Source organism: Colobus angolensis, unplaced genomic scaffold (assembly GCF_000951035.1).
Source record: "Colobus angolensis palliatus isolate OR3802 unplaced genomic scaffold, Cang.pa_1.0 Scaffold163, whole genome shotgun sequence".
Classification (NCBI taxonomy): Eukaryota; Metazoa; Chordata; class Mammalia; order Primates; family Cercopithecidae; genus Colobus; species Colobus angolensis.
In genome coordinates this window covers 1,876,201-1,898,158 of record NW_012114744.1, presented here as the reverse complement: position 1 = coordinate 1,898,158, position 21,958 = coordinate 1,876,201, and the positions used below count along the sequence as shown (strand labels likewise).

Genomic DNA, 21,958 nt, shown 5'->3' with positions numbered 1-21,958 from the left:
CAAAAAAAAAAAAAAAAAAGAGGTCATCCCCATGGATTAGAGGGCACTAGAAATATAGATCTAAAAGCCATGCAAGTGAACCCAACCAACCATCTGAGAGATGAGGACACCAAAACTTAAATACGCTAAAAATACCTTTTCCTAAGGAGTTTTGTTGGATAATGAAACATTTTGCAGTTGATAAATCACTAGAGCACCTCTTAGCAACTTCTGAGACATGAGGTTCTGAAGTAGGCTAGTCAGGGTCAGTTTATGGCAAAAATGTGAAATTCATTGCTTTTCATGTTCTCTCATCTCCTCTATGTCGCTTTACTCTGGCACAACTCCTTCTTCCCATCCCTGCCACCATGGGTTCTTTTCACATTCTTGGCTAAGTTCTTTTAACTACCACTACAAGATTTGGAATGTAAAGGTTTGACCACTTTCAATGATATCAGTGGTGTTAAGAAGCAGGCATCTTTCCAACATTTCCCAACACTCGGCAATCCAAGACTTCCCAAATGCGCCTTTAGCAATGCGTTCAGAGAAGGAATTCCAGCTTGGGTTATAGTAGGAGTTATTACCAGGTATGATATTATAAAAATGTAATAATCAGTATGGAAGAGCCACCCACCAATCATTTCAAACTTCAGCCGTGGCACTGGAGCTGTGCATTAGAGTACTGCTTGTTAGTTGCTGAATCATTTGGAGGTAAACGGTCCTCAGGGAAAGGGCAACGTACATTTCAGAGCAGTGACTATTTACATGCAAGTGTATAAACATGCCAACGTTTTAACCATCTGTGTGTAAGTAGATAAACATGTCATCTTTTGATGATCTCTGAGTTCAGCTCAGTATTTACTCTGTTTATCAACATCACCACCCCATAGGCCTTCTGCAATTCATTGCATCTGCTGAATCCCATTGAGGCCTCCTTCCTACAGTTGCCCATGTGATATGTGGAAAGAAATGGCTTTCAGGATATAGACTTGCCACATCACCTGACCCCTTTCTCACCTTGTTCTAACTTGAAGCTTCCGTGGATTGGGCTTTTCCACTTTGAGTATTTTAAATAATTTTTTCCTACTTATTTTCTTTAAAAAAAACAAACAAACAAGCAAACAGCGATTTTGTGTTTAAAAAATCTTTCTGATCAAGATGACTAAGAGTTTTCTTTTCCTACTATTTCTTTAAATTTACTTTATTTACAAAATGAAAACTACCACTAATATCTACCCAATAGGAGTGTGTAAACTTTAGTAAGGTGATGTATTTGAAGCTCTGAGGATACTGCAAAAAGCACAATAGTTGCTAGGGTTGAGGGAACACATTTTCATCCACAAATTTAAGATTCAAATAAACATATTTTACTTCAAAGTATTTTTAATTGTAAAATAGTTCAATTATCTGAGATATGGCAAACTGTATGATGGACACCTGCCACCTAACTTGATCAAGTATCATTTTGCCTTATTTACTCCAGAGCTTTTTAAACAGAAAACATTATAGATACTGTCAAAGTCCCATGTGAATTGTAACTTTCTCTTTTTCTGTAACTGAACTTAATTTCTTTTACAAGACCCCATTCCTTCAGGCAGCAGGAACTTAATTTCAGTCAATTTCTAGTTTCTTCCATTTTGTCCTAAATTCCGGGGGCTTATGAGGTGACCAGGAATCTTTGGTGTGGCTGTGGAGGAAGGTTTCTTCTTTAGCTGTGCATCTTGGCATCCGATGATGAGTATGGCACTCTGTCCCTCCTTGTTCATTGATCCATTCGGGAGAACAAGAGCTGCACTGTCCTTCAAGATCATTGAATGTGTCCCTTTGGGCCAGAGACACTTTCTTGCTATTTCTGTTCCTTTCTTAGGGCTCTCTGCAAACAAATCCGATGAATCTGGGTGGGCAGGTCTGATGCAGCATGGTGGAACCTCCCATGGTGAGTGTGATGTAGAGAACAGAATGAGTCCTATGCTCTGTCATGGTGCAGAGAAGCTCCAGAGTGTCACTGCCTCCGTGTGCCCTATCTTGAAACAGAAGGCACAGATATCTTTGCTTTTCGATCCTCTTAACTGATCAGGGCCCACCCTGGAAACACCTCTGTCAAAAACTACTTTGCTTCTTTTCCCAATTTCTTCTCCCTTGAGCAGAAAGCCTTGTTCTTATATCTCCCACCAATATTTTCATGCCATGAATCCCCCAGGACCAGGATTTTTGGAATTAAGAAAAGTCTTATCTCTGCTTTTATGCTGCAAAAATTCTTTCACAAGGGTAGATGGGGTAGGGGAAAGCTCCAGGGGCAACCAGAGAAGAACACTGATTAGGGAAATGTCATCTTCCCTAACTTTCCCCTTTCCCTTCAACCAAATCTTGCCAAGATTTTTGCAAGTAACATCTCTAAGAGCTGCTGTTTCTGGGTTACAACAAATCCTCAAACTCAAATTTCACATATGTAATTTCAGAACTTCTGCCAATATTTACATTTCATTGGTAGCCTCAATTGAGGCTTTTTAACCTAATTAACTCCAAATATTGATAGTGAAAGACTATGTTTAGCCTTTAGCGTTTCCTATGTCACTTTACAATTTTATTTGTGAAATATTTTGTTATTCAGTACAAAATAAATCTGATTGGTTATTTAATACAATGGAAATAAGGTTAATTCTTAAGAAAGCTTTTGAGTAGCAAATTGTATGTTGAAAGTACAATTCTTTTTTGTGTCCTAGCTAAAATTGCTAGAGGAATAGCCATATTGTGACTGCTAGGCCAGTAGGGCAGATGTGGCTTTGTGGCCCTGTCTAAAGGGTATCACAACAGCTCATTGAAAGCAAAAGATGGTGGCCGGGCGCGGTGGCTCAAGCCTGTAATCCCAGCACTTTGCGAGGCCGAGACGGGTGGATCACGAGGTCAGGAGATCGAGACCATCCTGGCTAACACGGTGAAACCCCGTCTCTACTAAAAATACAAAAAGCTAGCCGGGCGAGGTGGCGGGTGCCTGTAGTCCCAGCTACCCGGGAGGCGGAGCTTGCAGTGAGCTGAGATCCGGCCACTACACTCCAGCCTGGGAGACAGAGAGACTCCATCTCAAAAAAAAAAAAAAAAAAAAGCAAAAGATGAAGTGACCCAACATGTTTTTGTTGTCATATATCTGACACATATTTATTTTAAGACTAAGACTACATTTTAGGGTGTACCAATCAATTATTGCTGCAATAATACTGCATAAGTAAACTACTGCAAAACTCAGTGCTCTAAACAACCATCATTTTTATCACAGACCTATGGGTTGGGTTGGCTGGGACCTGGCTGATCTAGGTGAGGTATCTGGGGCAGATCCACCTCTCGCCACTTGGTACGTCTCTCCTCCTCCTTGGACTAGCAAGATGATTGGGGCACATTCTTCTCTTGCTGCGTGAGCAACAGTGACATAAGAGGACAAGAAAAAACATGCAAGGCTTCTAAAAGCTGACACTTGGAGAGGCACGCTGTCACTTCTGCCTTGTTCCCTTGGCCAAGGCAAGTCAACTGACTTAGCCCAACATCAAGGGATGGGGATGGAATTGCCACCAATGATGAGGCCATGGAAAGGGATGTATGAAGAACTGAAATATATATCACATATGTATGGTCATTAGAGGTTGTTTTTTTTTTTGGCTTTCAATTTTATAAGTTTTAATCTAACTTTTTGATACTTACTATTATTGCCATTTATTACTGCTTTTCAGAAAGCTTTACAGTGTACTAAAATTTTTTCCATTAAACAATTGGTAACAAAAACAAAAATCCCTTAATCACAAATCAAATGTGAACTTCTAGATGAAGATTCTCAAATATAGTGCCTGACAGAGGGTCTCAGAGAGAGGGGCTTGGGATGGTCACAGATGCATTCTCTTGCCTTAAAAGAGAATGTGATTTTCAAGACAGTTGATAATTTATCTTACTGAAATAATAATTAGGCCATTACCTTTCCTCAGATTTCTTGGCTGGTGAAACCCAAAAGAATGATTGATTTTAGGTAGCTGAAACTAGCCTTTAGAGTGCCAGCTTTTGTATTTCAGTAATTTCTGACAAAAATCACTCTTTAAAACATTAATTTTTGGCTGGGCATGGTAGCTCATGCCTATAATCCCAGCACATTGGGAGGCCAAGGCAAGCGGATCACCTGAGGTCAGGAGTTAGAGACCAGTCTGGCCAACACGGTCAAACCCATCTCTACTAAAAATATAAAAATTAGCTGGGCATAGTGGCGGGCACCTCTAATCCCAGCTACTTGGGAGGCTGAGGCAGGAGAATTGCTTGAACTCAGGAGGCGGAGGTTGCAGTGAGCCGAGACCACATGCCATTGCACTCCAGCCTGGGCAACAAGAGCAGAACTCCATCTCAAAAACAAAAACAAAAACATTCATTTTTCTCCTCCCTGCCTTTTAAAACAGAGTTGGCAGAGCATAGGTGCTTGCCCTAGGCCAACATTCAGTAGGGCTGCTGAAACTGCTGGCATCTTCCTCCTACTTCTTCACTGTTTTAATGAAGATCTGGAGAGATACTGCCTGAAACCAGATTTCAGAAACAAACTTCCAGTTGCAGAGAATTTCCGAAATAGTCTCATTGGTATTTGTGCGACAGCGGGCAAAGTGTCATCCTTATTATACTGGGTTTAGAACTAAATCTGATGAAACTTGTGCTTGTCTTTGAAAATGTAGCAAAATTTTGCCTTTAAAGGTAGGTTATCTCAAAACGTACACCCTTTCTTTATCTTACTTTATCTTATTGCAAAATTTTGTTCTTTGAGATAATATTTTCTTTTTAATTCCATTAAAAACAAACTCAAAAAGGTGATATGATTTACCAGTATAAAAGTAAATTCAAATATTGAGAAAATGTGAAGTGATAAGCAAACCAAACTTCACTGAGTTATTTTCATTTATGCTTAAAGTCCATGAAAAATGTCAAGTTTCAATTCATCATCTCATTATGATGACATATAAGAAATCAAAATAGCTGCCATGAAATTGAGTGGATTATAATAACCTTACCAAAATAATGGCTACCATTCTTTAAAGATAGGAAGTCTTAGTCTAAACTGGGAGCCAAATACTAATATAATCAAGGGATAATGTATTCAGTAAGCATGAAATGAGAGATAAATAAACACTTGGCTAATTTTTATCTGGATAGATTTATATCAATAATAAAAGTAAAAATTATAGCCCTACCAACAAAGACTGAAAATATTTACTATGAGGCTTGACATTAGCAATTTTCAGAAAAATTATGGTCAAGTGGTAAAACAAATTGTTACCCTCCATCTAGTTGAGAGATGTAAAATATTTAAGTATACAACGATTACGTTTTCTCCTATTTAAGCAAAAGAAAGTTATGACCACCTTTTAGAAGTATGGAAGCCCCATAAATGTTATCCAAAGTATGACTAAATCTCAAACTTAGTAGGACAACAAAATAATGTAATATGATGTAACTAGTACCTAGATTTAATATATATTTAACATAATATAGCTTATATCTGAGAAATGTACCATTTTATAGCGTACTAGTAGAGCTTTTAAATAGCATATTAGGGAAACATGTATTTTATTATTAACAAGTAAGTAATTAAAAAATCCCTTTTGATTTTAATGAAATGATAAAGAATAAAAATGACTTTAGCCCCTGAATACTGCCCCCAAATTATAAGCAGATATTAAACTTCCATGTTTTTCTTAAGTTAATGTAAATATTTGGGAGTAGTTCTCCACAGAAGCCCTTTGTTTTGTAACCCATCTGGCTTTAAGTCAGGACTCCATTATTTAACAAAGGAAACTCTCTTTCCTTTTGGCCCTTTCCCTAGTAAATAAACCATTTATCAGGAGTTGGTTTTACCTGGGGAAAATTTGTCTCTAAAGCACTCCTTTTGAGGCAATAATGCTTTAAAAGAGTAAAGTATTTTACTCTTTTAAAAGTATATATATATATGTAATATATATTATATATATGTGCTTACATATATACACACATTATATATGGGTATGCAAGTTGATTTTTCGTATTTTTTTTTTGACAGAGTCTCATTCTCTTGCCCAGGCTGGAGTACAGTGGCATGCTTCGCGGCTGACTGTAGCCTCCACCTCCCAGGCTCAGGTGATCCTCACAGGTGTGTGCCACCAGACTCAGTTAATTTTTATATTTTTAGTAGAGACAGGATTTTTGCCAGGCTAGTTTTGAACTCCTGGACTCAAGCAATCCACCCACTTCGGCCTCCCAAAGTCTAGGATTACAGCATAAAATAAGGTCAGTCTTTAAAGACTGTGTGTGTGCGTGTTTATATATGTGTATGTGTGTGTGTGTGTATGTTCATGTGTTCATGTTCATACACATAAGTGATCTGCTCTTCATACAGAATTTTACTTTCTTACAATCATGTGGTGAGTTTGTTTTTTCACTAATTTCGGGGAAAATCTGTGATTGCAACATCAGCTTTTGTGCATACTGGAGAATGGGGTTTATTTCTGCACTGCTGGCTTTGCCTTCAAGCAACTCAGCTAACTTCAGAGGGAATGTGAATGTGTTTTAAAGCAGGTGTAGGGGATTTAATTTTTGGACAGCCAGTAGAATATCTTCATAGAGCCAAACAAATGAACTCTCTGTTAGTTTCTTCTCTTGTCTGTCTGTAGCTACTTTATCTTCATCTCTTTCCATGTCTTACTCAAGCTGCTTACTAGATAGATCCTTGCTACTCAAAGTTTGATTTAGGGACTTGCAGCCTCAGCACCCAGGGAGCTTGTTAGAAATGCAGAATTCCAGGACCAATCCCAGATTTACTGAATCTGAATTGGCATTTTAACAAGATCCCCTGGTGATTCCTATGCTCATTTTACTTTGAGAAGCAGTAATGTAGGGGAAATAAAAACTTTAAACCTGAAGATGTTTAAAAAGGCAGAAGTTATGCCAGCAAATATCACTCTCCTATGTAGGAATCCTGAATGGAGAACAAAATTCCACAAATACAAAAGGAGCCTGTACATCATGGGAAGAGCAGTAGCACTGCAGGCTGGATGACTTACAGGGAATCCCAACTCAATAAACAAACGAAAATACTATTAAATAAATATTTGTAAGCAAATTGAAGGAAGTATCATTTAAGAGGGAACCCTACAGGCTAAGTTGGCCAAGCTGCTTGCAGGGAACTGGCAGTTCTTTCTATTTCTATAAACTGAAGTCTTCTTGGAATGTGAAATCAAGAATTACAAACTGGGCAGTAGCCAGGATTATTATTTTTTAAATTTATTTTTGCTATGAAAGGGCTTGAGCTATATTAAGTTGTCCCATTGACCACACCCAAAAGATATTGGTGAATAGCAAGAGTTGAGGTGGCACCAATCTATTAACTTCATAAAAAGAGCAATTTCTTAGGGCTGCTTCAAAGTAGCCCAAACCTACCCTGCATTTTGGAGAGTCCCATGCCCTGCAGAGTTCATTGCAGACATGAGGGATTTTCCTTTCCAATTCTGAATATTTCTTCAACTCTAAGAACCGTAAAATCATGGAAATCAATAGATCCCTAGCTCACCACACTGCATAGAGCCTGACCTACCTCTGATCTGCTCCAGATTAATGCTTACTATTGCCAAAGTTCTTCCAGGAAAATTATTTTACAATCTTCTATTTGCCATTTTCCCTTGTTTGAATATACTTATGGTCACAGTTTTGTGTGTTTGTGTGTGCCTAGTAGAATAAAATTATGGCTTAGGATAACCCCACATAGGATTTCTCTTCCTCAGAAAAAAAATAGTTTTAATAAAAATCACTTTACACAGTATTTTTTTTCCTAGGACCCTTCAATCACTTCCAGGACAAATAATACCAACAATGCTGGTACTTTTTAGCAATCTAATTTTAAAAACTGTAATCATCATAGGATTTTCCTCATCTAAATAAAATGTATATTACTGATTCAGTTGCTTGCTCACTTGTTTCTTCTATATGATAACAAATTACTTTTCAGTGTTTTATGTCCATTGCTTTCATCATGCCCCTCACTCCACCCCGTCCCATCCCCTGCATGGCCCCTGCACATACAACATGTGAAATTGATTGAATAGACTAGAAATTCTGTGGGGATCTTTTCATCTTGTTTATGTTACCTAACCCTGAGTAATGTGTACTACTCCTATGTCTGCCCCCAAAAGGCTATAGATAACTGGAGAGAAAGGGTTGGTTGCATCTGATGCTTCTTTTTATGTATTCTAGTGTCATGATTTCCCATTTTCAATATAATTCCTGACTTTGATACTGATTGTTTTACCACTGTCACTTTGTGAGAAAACATGTAGGAACTGGGTGCGATAGTATGCACCTGAAGTCCGAGAAACTGGGGAGGCTGAAAAGGGAGGATCACTTGAGCCTAGGAGATTGCACCACTGCCTTCCAGCCTGGGTGATAGAATAAGACCCTGTCTCTAAAAAATAAAATCAAGAAAATTTATCATGAGCAAATTATTCAATAGGAGAAAAGAAATTCATATATGGTTTTCCCTGGGATCTCCAAGATAAAGTAACTGAAAATAAAATTGGGTAACATATTAAAGGATGTACAAACTGACAAGAAATTTCCAACAAAATGAAGAAAAATACAAAATAAGGATTCTGTCTAAAAAAAATACACTTAGTCCAAACTGAAATTTTTTGCTGTAGTTATTAATATTTTACATGTCAGGATGTTTAGCAGTGAGAAGAAAAATCATCACTGGGCTTTTGATACATATTAGGGAAGTCTGTGTGAAGGAATAAAATTCTATAAAATTTACAAAAATGGGAATAATGGCATTTGGGAACGATTTTTCTGACTTTAGCTGGAGTGTAAGGTATAGAGCTCAGATCCTAAGGAGAAAGAAAGGGTGTGCCCTGAAAAGTGGCGTATAGGGCTGGGGGAAGGGCTCAGGGATTAGACGGAGGCAGAGTGAGGAGGGTACATGAAGCCCAGGTGCTAGCTTGGGGGAGCTCTTACAACTGAGGACATGAAACTGCCTCCATTGATAGGAGAATGGAAAAAAGGTGCTTCTCAGAGTAGGAAAGGTGACATGATTGAATGATGAATGAAAAAAGAAGATTTTGGCTGGAAATCGTAAGAACAGCCATGGACACATTCTTTCAGGAATTAGAAAATCATCTCTACGGTGATTAAGAGTGTGGACTCGGATGTCAGGCTCTCTTGGCTCAAATCCTGACTAGTCTAGGGCAAATTCCTTAACTTCACAGCATCATTTTCATTATCTGAAAAATGGGAATGACAGTAACATTCCCATCGTAGGGTTATGGTACTGATTAAGTAAATGCCCAGAAGATTATAAGTGCTCAACAAACGTAAATACTCCTGTTATTGTTTGTACTGAGATCAGAGGTCTCCCAGTCATATAATGCATATAGAATTTCAACCAGTTTCCTCCTCAGTAAAATAAGCATGGTGGTTATTCCTCACCACTTGCATCCCTGGGATATGCTGTGTGCATCCCTGCAAACTTCCAAATGACTCCTTGTTTCACTGCCCTAGTTAGCTGAGACAGCAGTTGGCTGGAACCGATGTGCCAGTCAGTTAGAGAAACAGGTCCTGCATACTGCCCTTCTCTCCCCTTTTGTTACTGGTTGGTGCTTGGTGACAAGTGACTGGGAGGCAGGAAAGAAAAGAATGCTCCAAAGATGACCTGCTGCTCTCACCTCTTCCTGATCCATTTATGTCTTAAAGAAATATTTGTCCTTGGCTACGTGCTGTTTCCCACTCTGAGTCATGTCTCTTCCTTTCTCTCATTATCCTACACCCCTACCTTTTCCTATAATGGCAAAATGATTTCTCCAGTCACGCAGCTGAGCTGAATGACCTAATACGTCCATGTCCAAGCGCAGGCAGATAGGTGTCCCTGTCCTATTTTTGGTTAATTGTTGAAGTGGTGTCCTCTGATTTCTCTGACTGCAGTATGGTCTTTCTTTGCCACAGACATGCCGCAACAGTGAACAGCACAGAGAGGCAAGGTGAAAGAAAACACAGATAGATGGTCACAAGTTACAGTTTCATTTTCATTTTCATTTTCAGGCTTCAGCATTGTCTTTAGGGCACATGGTTCCAGCAGAGCCCTCATGCCCGCTGCTAGGGTCCTATTCATTCAGTAAGACAAAAGCAACTTTCCTTTGTGGATAAAAAGAAAAGTCTTTAGCTGACTTCAACTTCCTCCACTCCTGCTAGGATTCCATGCCCCTTTCACTAGGGATTTGAGTTGTCCAAAAGCAAAACGGGGAAGGCTGAAGGCCATGTGATTGGAGCCTCTTGTTTCCCTTTTCTGTCGCAGCTTTCTCTTTGGTGACATCTCTTTTAATCAGTGTGTGGTACTCTCATATTGTGCTCAGAGCTCTTATGCTCGGTTCCCATATGTAGTTTTTGACACTCCTTTCTCTGATCATTTGTTCACCTGAAGTAAATAGATGACTGCTAATAAATTGAAATGTTACCCCACTCAAGGGTATGTTTCACTTAAAAAAGTGTCAAGATATCAAGTTCCAATGGCAGCGTTTCAGATACAATCCAAAGCAAGAGACTGGAGAGTGGGCACAGAAATGTCTTCAAAAATGTAGCAAGGGGTGCTTTATTTTGCTCATTTTGCTATTTTGGGGTGAATAGGGAGAAGAAATTGGGGTGGTTAAATTATAGTTGCCAAACTTATTTTTACTCTTAAAAAATATAAACTGAATATCTAGTATACCTGTATCCTTTACCCCTCTTCTGTTAATTTCTTCCCCTGTCCTCCCTTCACACATATACACCTTGAAGGGAAGAAGTGTGCCCAATCCTGATTTGTGATAAATTACATTCGTTGTGGTAATTTTTCTTTGCAGTTCTATTTACTGTTTTTTTTAAGTTTCTTAAAGTAACGTGTGACCCTGTAAAAATTCTGTAAGCACTTATTATCTTAAACAAACATTCTAAAATGATACGGTTGCAATCTAGAAAAACTGAGCTATTATTTATTTGATTTCTCCATTATGTTATTTAATTTGTCCTGGGATTCAAATGAGAGAGTGTGTTTTCTAAAATGTAAAACCCAAAGAAACAATGTTGCAGTGTTATAAATTTCAAAATGAGGAATAGAATAGTAAATGAAATAGCAACATTCTAGAAAGCATGATAGTGTGTTTCCAAACAAGTTTCTAAATGCTAGGGCTTTCTACCCCTGAAGAATTAAAAGTAAATATTAGATAAGAGAATGGAGACTAAAGGCAGGCATTACCCCAATCGATAAAATATAAAATTGTTTATATATGTTTTAGTTTTCCCAATTTAATGATTCATGAGTGAGAAAATGGTGGGAAGGAAATTTTTGTTAGAATCAGTACATTTCAAATCCCTGTTGTAAATGAAGAAATTACAAAGTTGTAGTGCAATTCCCAGTTCTGTAATTATCCCAAGATTTCTCCAGTTATTTATTTACATAATCATTCATTCAGAAAATATTGATGGAACTCGTTAAGTACTGGGCACCATTTCAGAATCCTAGCAAAGGTGAAGTGATGTTTCTGGTTCTCAAAAACCTAAGTAGCAGTCTAATGGTGTTAGTTAACAGGGTTACTTTTACAACGTGACAGGGGATAATAGGAATTTGTGCAAGATTTTAGATGTAGACACAGAAGAGGCACTTAATGTGGAAGAGTTTTGGAAGCAGATAAGAGTGAGGCAGGCATGAGGAGAAAAGTAATGCTGGCATGAGGCAGGAGAGAGTGGGTACACGGAAGTAGCACGGGTTGTTCAGTAAAGTTACAAAAGAGTCGCTAACGATGACAACAGGTTGATAGTGAACGTCTTGCATATGTTGCTCAAGAACTTGAAATATTATTCTCAGGGCAATCACATAAAAATTGATAGTTTTAAGCAGGGAAATGACAGGGCAGTCTTGGTATAATCATATTTTTTTTAAAGAGAAAGATGGATTGGTGATCATATTGAAGGCAGGAAGTGAGGTCAGTTAGGAGGCTGTGGCAAATAGCTGGGCAAAAGAGAAAGATGGCAGTAATTACGGTGGCATAGCAGTGATTTTGATAGAAAACCTTCAAATGAAATAGAGTCATTCCTCGGTACCCTTGAGGGATTGGTTCCAGAACTCCCCTGCAGATATAAAAATCCTTGCATACTTAAGTCCCATCATCCCTGCAGTACCCAAGGAGATGAAAAGTCAGCCCTCCTTGTCTGAGGGTTTTGCATCTTGCAATACTCTATTTTGGATCCAGTTTGGTGGTAGATGAGGAACCTGTGGATATGGAAGGCTAACTGTATTTACTGAAAAAAAGTCTGAGTATAAGTGTACTGCACAGTTCAACCCCATGTTGTTAAAGGTTCAATAGCAAATTCTAATTAAGATATAAAATAACTATTTTTTGAGAAATTCATAACAATAATAAAGGCTTACAATTGATAAAAATCTTAGAATCTCTGTTTTAACGAATTGAGGCCAAATATAGTCTCACAATCAATGGAAGGGTGAAAAGTACATGCATTAATTATTGTATTTATAGCACACCTATCCTGTAATTGATTGAAAATTCACTGATTTAAAAAAATGTTTTTAGATTGGACAGTTAGGTTGGTTTTCATATACATAGCCAAGTCTTCATCCTATTGAAGTCACAGAAAACAATGAGATGGAAAGCTCCGGAGAGACCATTTAGTTCAATTCTTTCATTAACGATAAGAAAACTGAGAACCTGAGGGGATACACCTCAATAATGGCAATGCTGCGACTGGAATCCAGTTGCCTGACTTCTAGGGCAGGGCTTTTTTCACTACACTCCAGCAACTTTCCAAGAAAGGCATCAAAATAAATTAATGGGATGTGGATGACTATCAAACAGATGAATTTTAAAAGTTCCTCAAAACTATAAAGAACATTTTAAAAAGCCAAGCACCTGCTTTATTATTATAGGTTGGTCATTTTTCCAGATGAACTGACAAGAAAATGTATGCCAACATCAGCAACTACTCTTTACATACTCACTTTCCAAAAATAATTTTGGACTCTAGTCTAGCTTCATAGTACAGGTATCCAAGTACATGTGATTTATATTGTTACTTTCTTATTTTAAAAATTGGAAACAGAAATTTCAGTTTATTTAGGATTAGCAAGAAAAGACTTTATAAAAAAGAAGAAGTATGGTGGGTGTGTGAACCGGCTATTTTATACTATTTATCACATGACAGAAAATTTATATGGAACCTCTTTAAGTGCTGGAAAACAAATAATTCAAGTACTAATGTAATTATTTTTAAAAATACATTCCGAATAAGCAATAACTAATGTATTTATTGAGTTTTTAATAAGGTGAAAATAGGTATGAAATGTTCCATATTTACTGTAATAAAAGCAATACACACATTTATAGGCTTTTAGAAAATTTATTATGAATTCTGAGGAAGTCTGCTCATCATATACCTCCCCCAGCCCCAAATAAAACAAACAACGTGTTTGTACATAAAAGCTGGATTTACTTGGTACAAAATTTGAGTCTGTGAAAAAAAATACTTAATGGAAAATCTCAATAAAAATTCATTTTGAAAGTAACCAGTACTGTTCAGAAATAAGGAATTCACATATTACTTGTTAGAAGTCACACAGTTTTATTACAGAATTATGTGTATATATTTTGGGTTTAAAACTTGTCAATAACTATTTGAAAGGACAGAAGTTCCCAATTTATTAAAATAGATATTTTATTAATCAAATGTTTTTGGTTTATCAACATATCCAAATGTTTAAAAAATGTTTTTAAATACAAAACATAACTATAAGGTCATGAGACTGACTGACCTTTGAAACTAACATAATAAAATCTGTATGGTCAAAATGAGTGGTGGTGCTTTAAGGTAATGACTATGTGTCCCATCTAAGGATGCTACAATGGCCTAGGGCAGTTTTGAAAGGTCTCTTTGCAACTACCTTCAAAAGGGTATGAGCTTCATAATTTAATCATTCATTTGATTTGGTCCCCAATAGTATTCCAGTTCAATCATCGTTTATATTCACCAGTCCTGGCAATTTTGAAAAATCTTATTAATCTTATTTGTCACTTATAAGGGTATTCAAAGGAATGTCAATTCAGGTTCTGATGGTAATTCAAGCATTTACACACTTTTAAGATGTGTAAATTTTAGTAATTACTCACATTATAAAGTTTTTTTTGGTATATGTCTATCATTTTGAAATGAGATTTTTCTTCTTTCTCTCTCGCTCTCTCTCTTTCTTTTCTCTCTCTCTCTCTCTCTCTCTCTCTCTCTCTCTTTCTCTCTTTCTCTCTTTCTCTCTTTCTCTCTTTCTCTCTTTCTCTCTTTCTCTCTCTCTCTCTCTCTCTCTCTCTTTCTCTCTTTCTCTCTTTCTCTCTTTCTCTCTTTCTTTCTCTCTTTCTCTCTTTCTCTCTTTCTCTCTTTCTCTCTTTCTCTCTTTCTCTCTTTCTCTCTTTCTTTCTTTCTTTCTTTCTTGACAGACTCTTGCTCTGTTGCCAGGGTAGAGTGCAGTGGCACACTGCAACCTCTGCCTCCTGGGTTCAGGCAATTCTGCTGCCTCAGCCTCCCAAGTAGCTGTGACTACAGGTGCACGCCACCATGCCCAACTAATTTTTTTTGTATTTTTAGTAGAGACGAGGTATCACCATGTTGGCCAGGATGGTCTTGATCTCCTGACCTCATGATCTGCCCACCTTGGCCTCCCAAAATGCTGGGATTATAGGTGTGAGCCACCTTGCCCGGCATGGAAATAATGAGATTTTTCAAAGCAACATGATTCATCACAGTGAAATAGGACTCCACAGTTCAAAATGACAAGAATAACTTTATCCTGTGTTACATACCCATATTAGAGAACATCTTGAAAGTTTGCAGCTGTTAGTTTTTAGTTTATGCCTGTAGTTCAGTAGCCCAACAAGTTGGCAACTCTCCTGTCTCTCCACATGAATCACTGTAGTTGAAATGGTACTAAAATATCAGAAGTAATTTTACTGTAAAATGTTAAATAGCACCAATATTATTTGAAAGTAAAGTGAAGCATTAATAGGAATGCCGACACAGGTTTAGTTTCTAACTACTAGAGAGAAAGCATCTTCTAGACAAAATACTACTTAGCTGTGAATTATTTTAAGATCACAGCCAGATAAATGTCAGTCATAAAACATTTCAGATTTTGCTTGGAAAAGTTAGAAAAGAAAGCTTTGTATATAGCTCTTTTACATTTTATTTCCAAAGAAGATGTATAAATGTTTACATAATCAAAACAGTGCAATCTTACCAATGAAGTTTACCTTGTGGGAACTACATTTACTTATTTCATATATTAGTTCAACAACATAAATATAATATAAATGCTTTTAAGCAATCTGATTAGAGCAACATTTATATTAAGTACAAAATATACAGTAAAATGAAACATCTTGTTAAATAGGCCTGTAGGAAAACAATACTTTAAAGGAATACATTTTCATGAATCTATTTTCACATTTATTTGTTTTATTGTATCTGATAGTTACTATAATCATTGTGTGCTTTTGTTACTGCAGTTTCCAGGATCATTGTATATTCTAAGTATACCAGTGACTATATATGTAAAGGTAATTTAAAAAGTATTACTCCCAGAGTAAAAACAAACAAACAAACAAATAAGAAATCTCATTTTTAATGGGAAGTTGTGCATAAAACTATTGTAGTATTTTGATAGAAATGTCCCTTCATCATTATAAATTCATCATTATAAAATTTATACTATTGTACTAAAGCAAAACTGCCTGCCTTTAAATCTAAGTGGTGTCAACTTATTGTATAATTCTGGTTACAAAGTTAGATACAAAATCTTTGGCTATTAATCAGAAAAGCATTATTTGAAAAGATCTGTCAATACACATTTCTAAATGTGGTTGCTCATCTTAATAGTTTTCTTAATTAGAACAGCTAGGAAATGAACAGAACAGTGGTGCTTTTATGTTGTAACAACAAAGAAGTATTACAGTATCCGAATCTCCGGACCTGGGGTCCAAGCATTCAGTCCTGGCTCAGTTGCAGGCTGACAGAAGAGAAGCTTCGTCCTACGCTTGTACACAATGGAGCAATGAAAACATCTGTCACACTCTTCCATATTGTCTGCACTGAAGGCAGAACCATTAGGCAGGTCTTTACAAAAGGCATTAAAATCCTGGAATGAAGGAAGAGAGATGTGTGAGGATTGTTGTTGTGACCAAATAAGGTCTCTCTCGTACATATATGAAAAGATACAATACTGACCCAATTTACTTAAATTTGGTTGAGCGTTTGAAATAAATAAATGAACAGTGATCACTGATAATGATTTGGGTTTTGTGTCCCCCTGATTCTCATGGAAATGTAATCCCCAGTGTTGGAGGTGGGGCCGAGTGGGGATAATTGGATCATGAGGGTAGATGCCTCATGAATGGCTTAGTGCCTGTGCCTGCCACCCCCTTGATAATGTGAGTTCTCAGTTAGTTTGTGTGAGATCTGGTTGATTAAAAGAGTCTGGGACCTCCCCATTCTCTCTCTTGCTCCCTCTCTTGCCATGTGACATGCCTGCTCCTCCTTTGCCTTCCACTATGAGTGGAAGCTTCCTGAGGTCCTTGCCTCAAGTAGATGCTGGCAGTGTGCTTCCTGTACAGCCTGCAGAACTGTGAGCAAAAATAAACCTCTTTTCTTTATAAATAACCCAGTCTCAGGTATTCATTCCTTCATAGTAATGCAAATGGACTAAAGTGATAAGATGCATAAAAATATGTTGCTTAAAAATATAGTCATGTAGATAATGAATACTAATATTCTTTCTATTGGTGGCATGCTATCTGAAAGAGTAAAACAAAAATAAATAAAACTGTGTCTTTATCTACCTGGTCTCTGCCAGTTAACATTAACCTGCTTAAGTCTTCGTATTTCCCTGAGGTTTTACTTCCTGATAGCCTTTCCTGTTGCCTCAGTCTATTTCCCTTTTCCTGGACCAGGCTAGATCGGATATTCCCTCATTGTATTTCTAAAGTACTGAAACAAACTTCTTAATCTTCACAAGTATCAAAAGGTATTATAAATAGATGCTGTATTTCTGTCTTTCCTATTAGAGTTTAAGTTTTTTAAACAGTGAGGACATCCTTGACCCTTAGTAAATGTTTGAGCTAATATAAATTTATCACTCTTTTATGCCTTATGTTATTAACTATGCTTTATATTTTTAATTTTTCACAGTAAGCACACACACTGAAAAGGGCTGTATGGTATAGTTGAAAGAGCCCTGCGATTGATGTTAGAACTTTCACACAAGAAAACTAGTCTATCCTGAAATTGTTATTTTTTTGCATGCTTGTTCCTAACAGAGCTGCATATCCCTATGGTCCTCAGGATGGTTAATTTTATATGTAGTTTTCCAAATAATGTTCTCTGTTGTAGTAATGTCCTCTGGGCACAAAAGTAGTTGTGAGATTTTCAGGCCCTGCTGATAGCCTCAATGGAAGCTTTATTATTACCTGGGTGGGCGTAAGGGAGTAGGCTGATTTTCTTGGTTTGCTATTAAAATGACTTAAATTAGGGTCTGCTGTACTTAGCTCAAAATGAAGGAAATATTAGGCAGGTTTCTGATTGATAGATATATTTTTAGAATATAGAATTATTCACATTGGCTGTCTCCACAAATTATATTTGTGTTTTGTTTCAAGTGCTAAATACATGAAACATTTTTATATAATAGGAAAATTAATTACTAGGTGTTTCAGAGATAAATAGCTGAATAGACACCTCAATGATGGCAACTTTAGACTTTTTATTCTATTGTATTTCTCACTTGATGTGTGGTCTTGGGCATGTTGCTACAAATAAAAGTGTCAACAGGAGATCTCACAGAACTGGCTATGAGGGTTGACATGTATTATGTACTCCTGAAATGTCTGTATGATGCTGTCATTATAATGTATAATAAATAGACCTATTTTGAAAGCAGAATATATAATGAAAATAACTATAACAAAATAACCTCAAAGTGGCCTTTTTCCTCTCTCTCTTTCTTTTTCTTTCTCTTTCTTTCTTCTTTTTCTTCCTTCTTTCCTTCCCTCCTCCCTTCCCCCCTCCCTCTCTTCTTTTCTTTCCTTCCTTCTTTCCTTTTCTTTCTTTTTCTTTCTTTTTTTCTTTTTTTCTTTCCCTCTTTTCTTTCTTTCCCCTTCCTTCCTTCCTTCCCTCCTCCCTTACTCCCATACTCCCTCCCTCTCCTTCCTTCCTTCCTTTCTTCTTTCCTTCCTCCCTCCCTCTCTTTCTCTCTCCCTTTCTCTCTTTCTCTTTCTTTCTTTCTCTCACTCTGTCACCCAGGCTGGAGTGCAATGATGTGATCTCGGCTCACCGCAATCTCCGCCTCCCGTGTTCAAGTGATTCTCCTGCCTCAGCCTCCCTGAGTAGCTGGGATCATGGGCACTGCTACTATGCTTGCCTAATTTTTGTATTTTTAGTAGAGACAGAATTTCACCATGTTGGCCAGGCTGGTCTTGAACTCCTGACCTCAAGTGATCTGCCCAGCTTGGCCTCCCAAAGTGCTGGGATTACAGGCAAGAGTCACTGCTCCTGGCCAGAATACAATGTACTTTCTATTCTTCCTTAGGCTAATAAATTTTCTATCTCCATGACTCCTTAGATCTTTGTGTCCTAAAAGGGAATTTAGCACATGTCAAAAGTGAATCTTCTTGTTTCAGCAAAGCAGTTACCCACATTCGAGGAGTTCAGTTTATAGGGCGTTGTTAACTCATTTCGATTTTATTTTTGTTTACTTGTGTTCCCTAATTTTGGAGCAGAGAATCGAATGATCCTCTGATATCAAACTTAAGTTGTGTTCTCAACATCACAAATAGTTTAGCTTCTGAAACTACAGGCAGTTCTGATTGACCCAAAATTTGGTTGAGGCTCAATGTGACCAAACACTTCTTAAGTAAATGTTATAATCTATAAGGTTATATATTCCTCCCTTGGATAATAAGGCCATAGGATAGAAACTTTTATTTAGTGTTGTAGTAATTGTAGTGTCATGCAGATTGCAATCATAGCAATTTACTGTACGAAAACTGTCTTCTAGAAATGAGATTGCTACTATTGCATTTCCATCAGTTGGACATTTGTTTGCTTTGCATCCCAGCAAAAATAAGGGATATGGGTGCTCCAGCCACATTTGTTTGGTTATGATTCACTTATGATCAATAACCTGTGTTTAACAAACAGCAGTTATCTCTGTCTGACTGTAGTATGGAATCCAGCTAATTCACTGATTCCTAATGACCTGTACTTCCGGTCTAGGATCCATTACCACCAGACTTCTGTGTTTTATTGTTGTTGTTTGTTCATTTAAAGGATCTAAAATCCGACCTGTTTTAATACTGTGACATGGTTCAAAGTTCCATTACTGCATATTTTCATACCTTTGATCACCACTAACTTTTTGGTAAAAACAATACACAAGCCCCTGCTTTAAAAAAATAGATGAAAAGAAAACCAAAAAAAAGTTTGCCCAAATGGGTTTGCAATTCTGTAAGGTCTGTCCTTGATCTGGTCTTATCACGTCATGGAAATGCAATCTATTAATGATAAACCTATTTTATCAAGGCATAAGCTAACTTTTAAGCATTCTTGTTTGAAATGATTCCTCTACTTGCAATCACAGCTGCTCGGTGACAAACATCTGACAGTTAAATATTAATGCCTCACATAAATATAATTAAAAAAACAAGCTGAAATTAAACACCTTTTATATGGCTAAAAAATGGTGCATTGATGATTCACCAATTGAAGTACTATACAAAAACACCTCCCATTCTCAGAAGAGCCAGCTGGAAGGAGGCATTGCTTGGTTAATCGTAGTTTTACTTATATTTTTCCACCATTTAGTAAATGAGAAACTTCTTCTTTTTTTTTTTTTAATTATTTCACAAAAGCTTTGGGAAGTCTAGCTTTGTTGACTATAAATATGGTACTTTACATTTCCAAAGAGCTTCGTAGCCAGCATTTCACAATATGCTATGTGGTCACTCAGTTTTTCACAGTTTTGAAAGTGAGAAAACTGACATAGAGGTTAGATGATTAGTTTTAGTTAATTAGGAATCCCAAATCTTATGTGCCAACTTAGGCATTCTTAAAAAAAATTCATGTGCCAATGTCAGAATATAACTATCCATTTGATCTCCACAAAGCTGATCATGTACAAAGGCAAACATTTTCATTTCTCTGGCAATCTTGGCACCTTCAACATAGTTTAATTGTTTACAACCTTCAGTGATAAAATTAAATTGGCATTCTTTGTCTATCCTTTACTTATTTTGTGAATTTTCATTTATCCTTTAAAAGTCTTATTTGACTCCCTTCCCTCTTCAAAGCCTTGTCTGTTCTTCCCTCTTTGTCAGTTGACTGTGTTTTCTCAGCATGCTTTCTGTACCTAGCCAGCTGCCCTGATAGGCCATGAGTAAGCTGAAGGCAGACCCTATCTCTCATTCATCTTGGCCCAGTGTCCAGCACAAACTACGCACTCAATCAATTTAGTTTGTTGAACTAACTAGCTAGCTAACTGACTAAAGAAATTAAGATTCAGGTGGTATAGAGGAATAAAGAATAATTTGGTAACTTCTAACAATGAACACTGAGCATAGATCAGGGTATGGCAATATCGTATAAAGTGTAAGAAAGACATGGAAGTACCTTAGGTTATACTTTTCACGAGGACTAACCTGAAGCACTAGCGTGACAACTGTCGTGATACTGGGGATGATCGGAATACTCTTCCTCTCAGATTAAAGTGGATATTTTCTAACACAACAATATTTATTGGTAAAATATGACATTTTCCTTAAAAAACTTAAAAGATGCTTAAGAATGTTCTCTACAGTTTAGGACACATTTTGAGTATGAATAGAGTTACTCAAAACATCCTATCAATATCCAGGGGGCTTCCATATTTCTTTCCCCTTTAACTAGATGCCACTTCCATTTGTGTTTCATCAGTGAAAAAGTAATTTGGAGGCCTCATTCATTATCTCGTAGCTGGAGTTTTCATTCGTTTGTACTGGGGGACCCTCGCCTTAACTGCACACACCTCCCTTTCCTCTGGGTCCCATCCTTGCCATCTGCCAGGGGCAAAGTTGAAGCAGCCCCTCCACACCACTGCTCAACCAGGTCTCATATCCTCGTCCAATTCTACTGTCAGCGGCATTCTGCTCAGAGATTACTTTTGTTTTACCCCAGGCACAGGTAGTGACTGAATAAAAGGTAATGAAAGAAATAAGAGCCCTGCCTAGAACCGCAGGCACGAGTCACAGCAGGGCCCTGAAAGCAGCCTGTGGCAAGAAGTATGGCTTCCTGGTACCCGCCTCCACACTCAGCTCAGCCTTATGTATGCAAGGAAAATCACACCCCAGGAAAGCCCGACATTCTTTCTCCTGTTGAAACTCCAAGCCCAAACTGTTATTCTAAAGGAAGCGCACGGCCTTTCAAGGCCTTCCAGTTTTTCCTACTGCTTGGGAACTGATGCGCGTTCCTCCTCCTGCCGCCGGCCTGGGGTAAGGGGAGAGCAGGGGGCAGGTGGCGCAGAATATGCCCATGTTTCAGAAAGCTGGTCCACCCAGTGTGCCCCGTCTCACCAGATGTGCAGACAGCTGAGGGTGGCAAAGAGAATTCCCGCAATGAAGGCCAGGGGAATGGCCAGGAACACCGTCAGGAACTTGTACATTACGTATTTGCTGATTTCAAAGAGGGCATGGCTGCAGATCCACACTTTGTCAAAGGAGTGCGTAGTCACCGGCTCTGCGATCACATCCTCGAAGCCCAGCTGCGGAGACAGGACGCAGGGACCCGGAACCGTCAGCCGACCTGCCGCCCTGGGAACCAGGAGCGCTCTGGGCGGGGGAAGCAGGAGGGAAGGACGTGCCAGGGCGTCCCCCTCTTCTCTTAGGGTCAC

The 21,958-nt window shown here is 37.8% G+C and overlaps 2 protein-coding genes across 2 annotated transcripts in view; both read right to left on the bottom strand.

The window, feature by feature from the left end:
• Nucleotides 1-16,220, bottom strand: part of CAV1 (caveolin 1, caveolae protein, 22kDa) — a 55,720-nt gene extending 39,500 nt beyond the window's left edge. The window contains exon 1 of the mRNA XM_011937367.1: nt 16,015-16,220. Coding sequence (XP_011792757.1) covers nt 16,015-16,029 — 15 coding nt within the window. The 5' untranslated portion in view covers nt 16,030-16,220. The remainder of the gene's footprint in view (nt 1-16,014) is intronic.
• CAV2 (caveolin 2) overlaps nt 14,482-21,958 on the bottom strand; it is a 119,164-nt gene continuing 111,687 nt past the window's right edge. The window contains exons 5-6 of the mRNA XM_011937420.1: nt 21,642-21,958; nt 14,482-16,180 (exon numbers count right to left, since the gene is read on the bottom strand). Of these exons, the coding sequence (XP_011792810.1) occupies nt 16,030-16,180; nt 21,642-21,958 (468 nt within the window). The 3' untranslated portion in view covers nt 14,482-16,029. The remainder of the gene's footprint in view (nt 16,181-21,641) is intronic.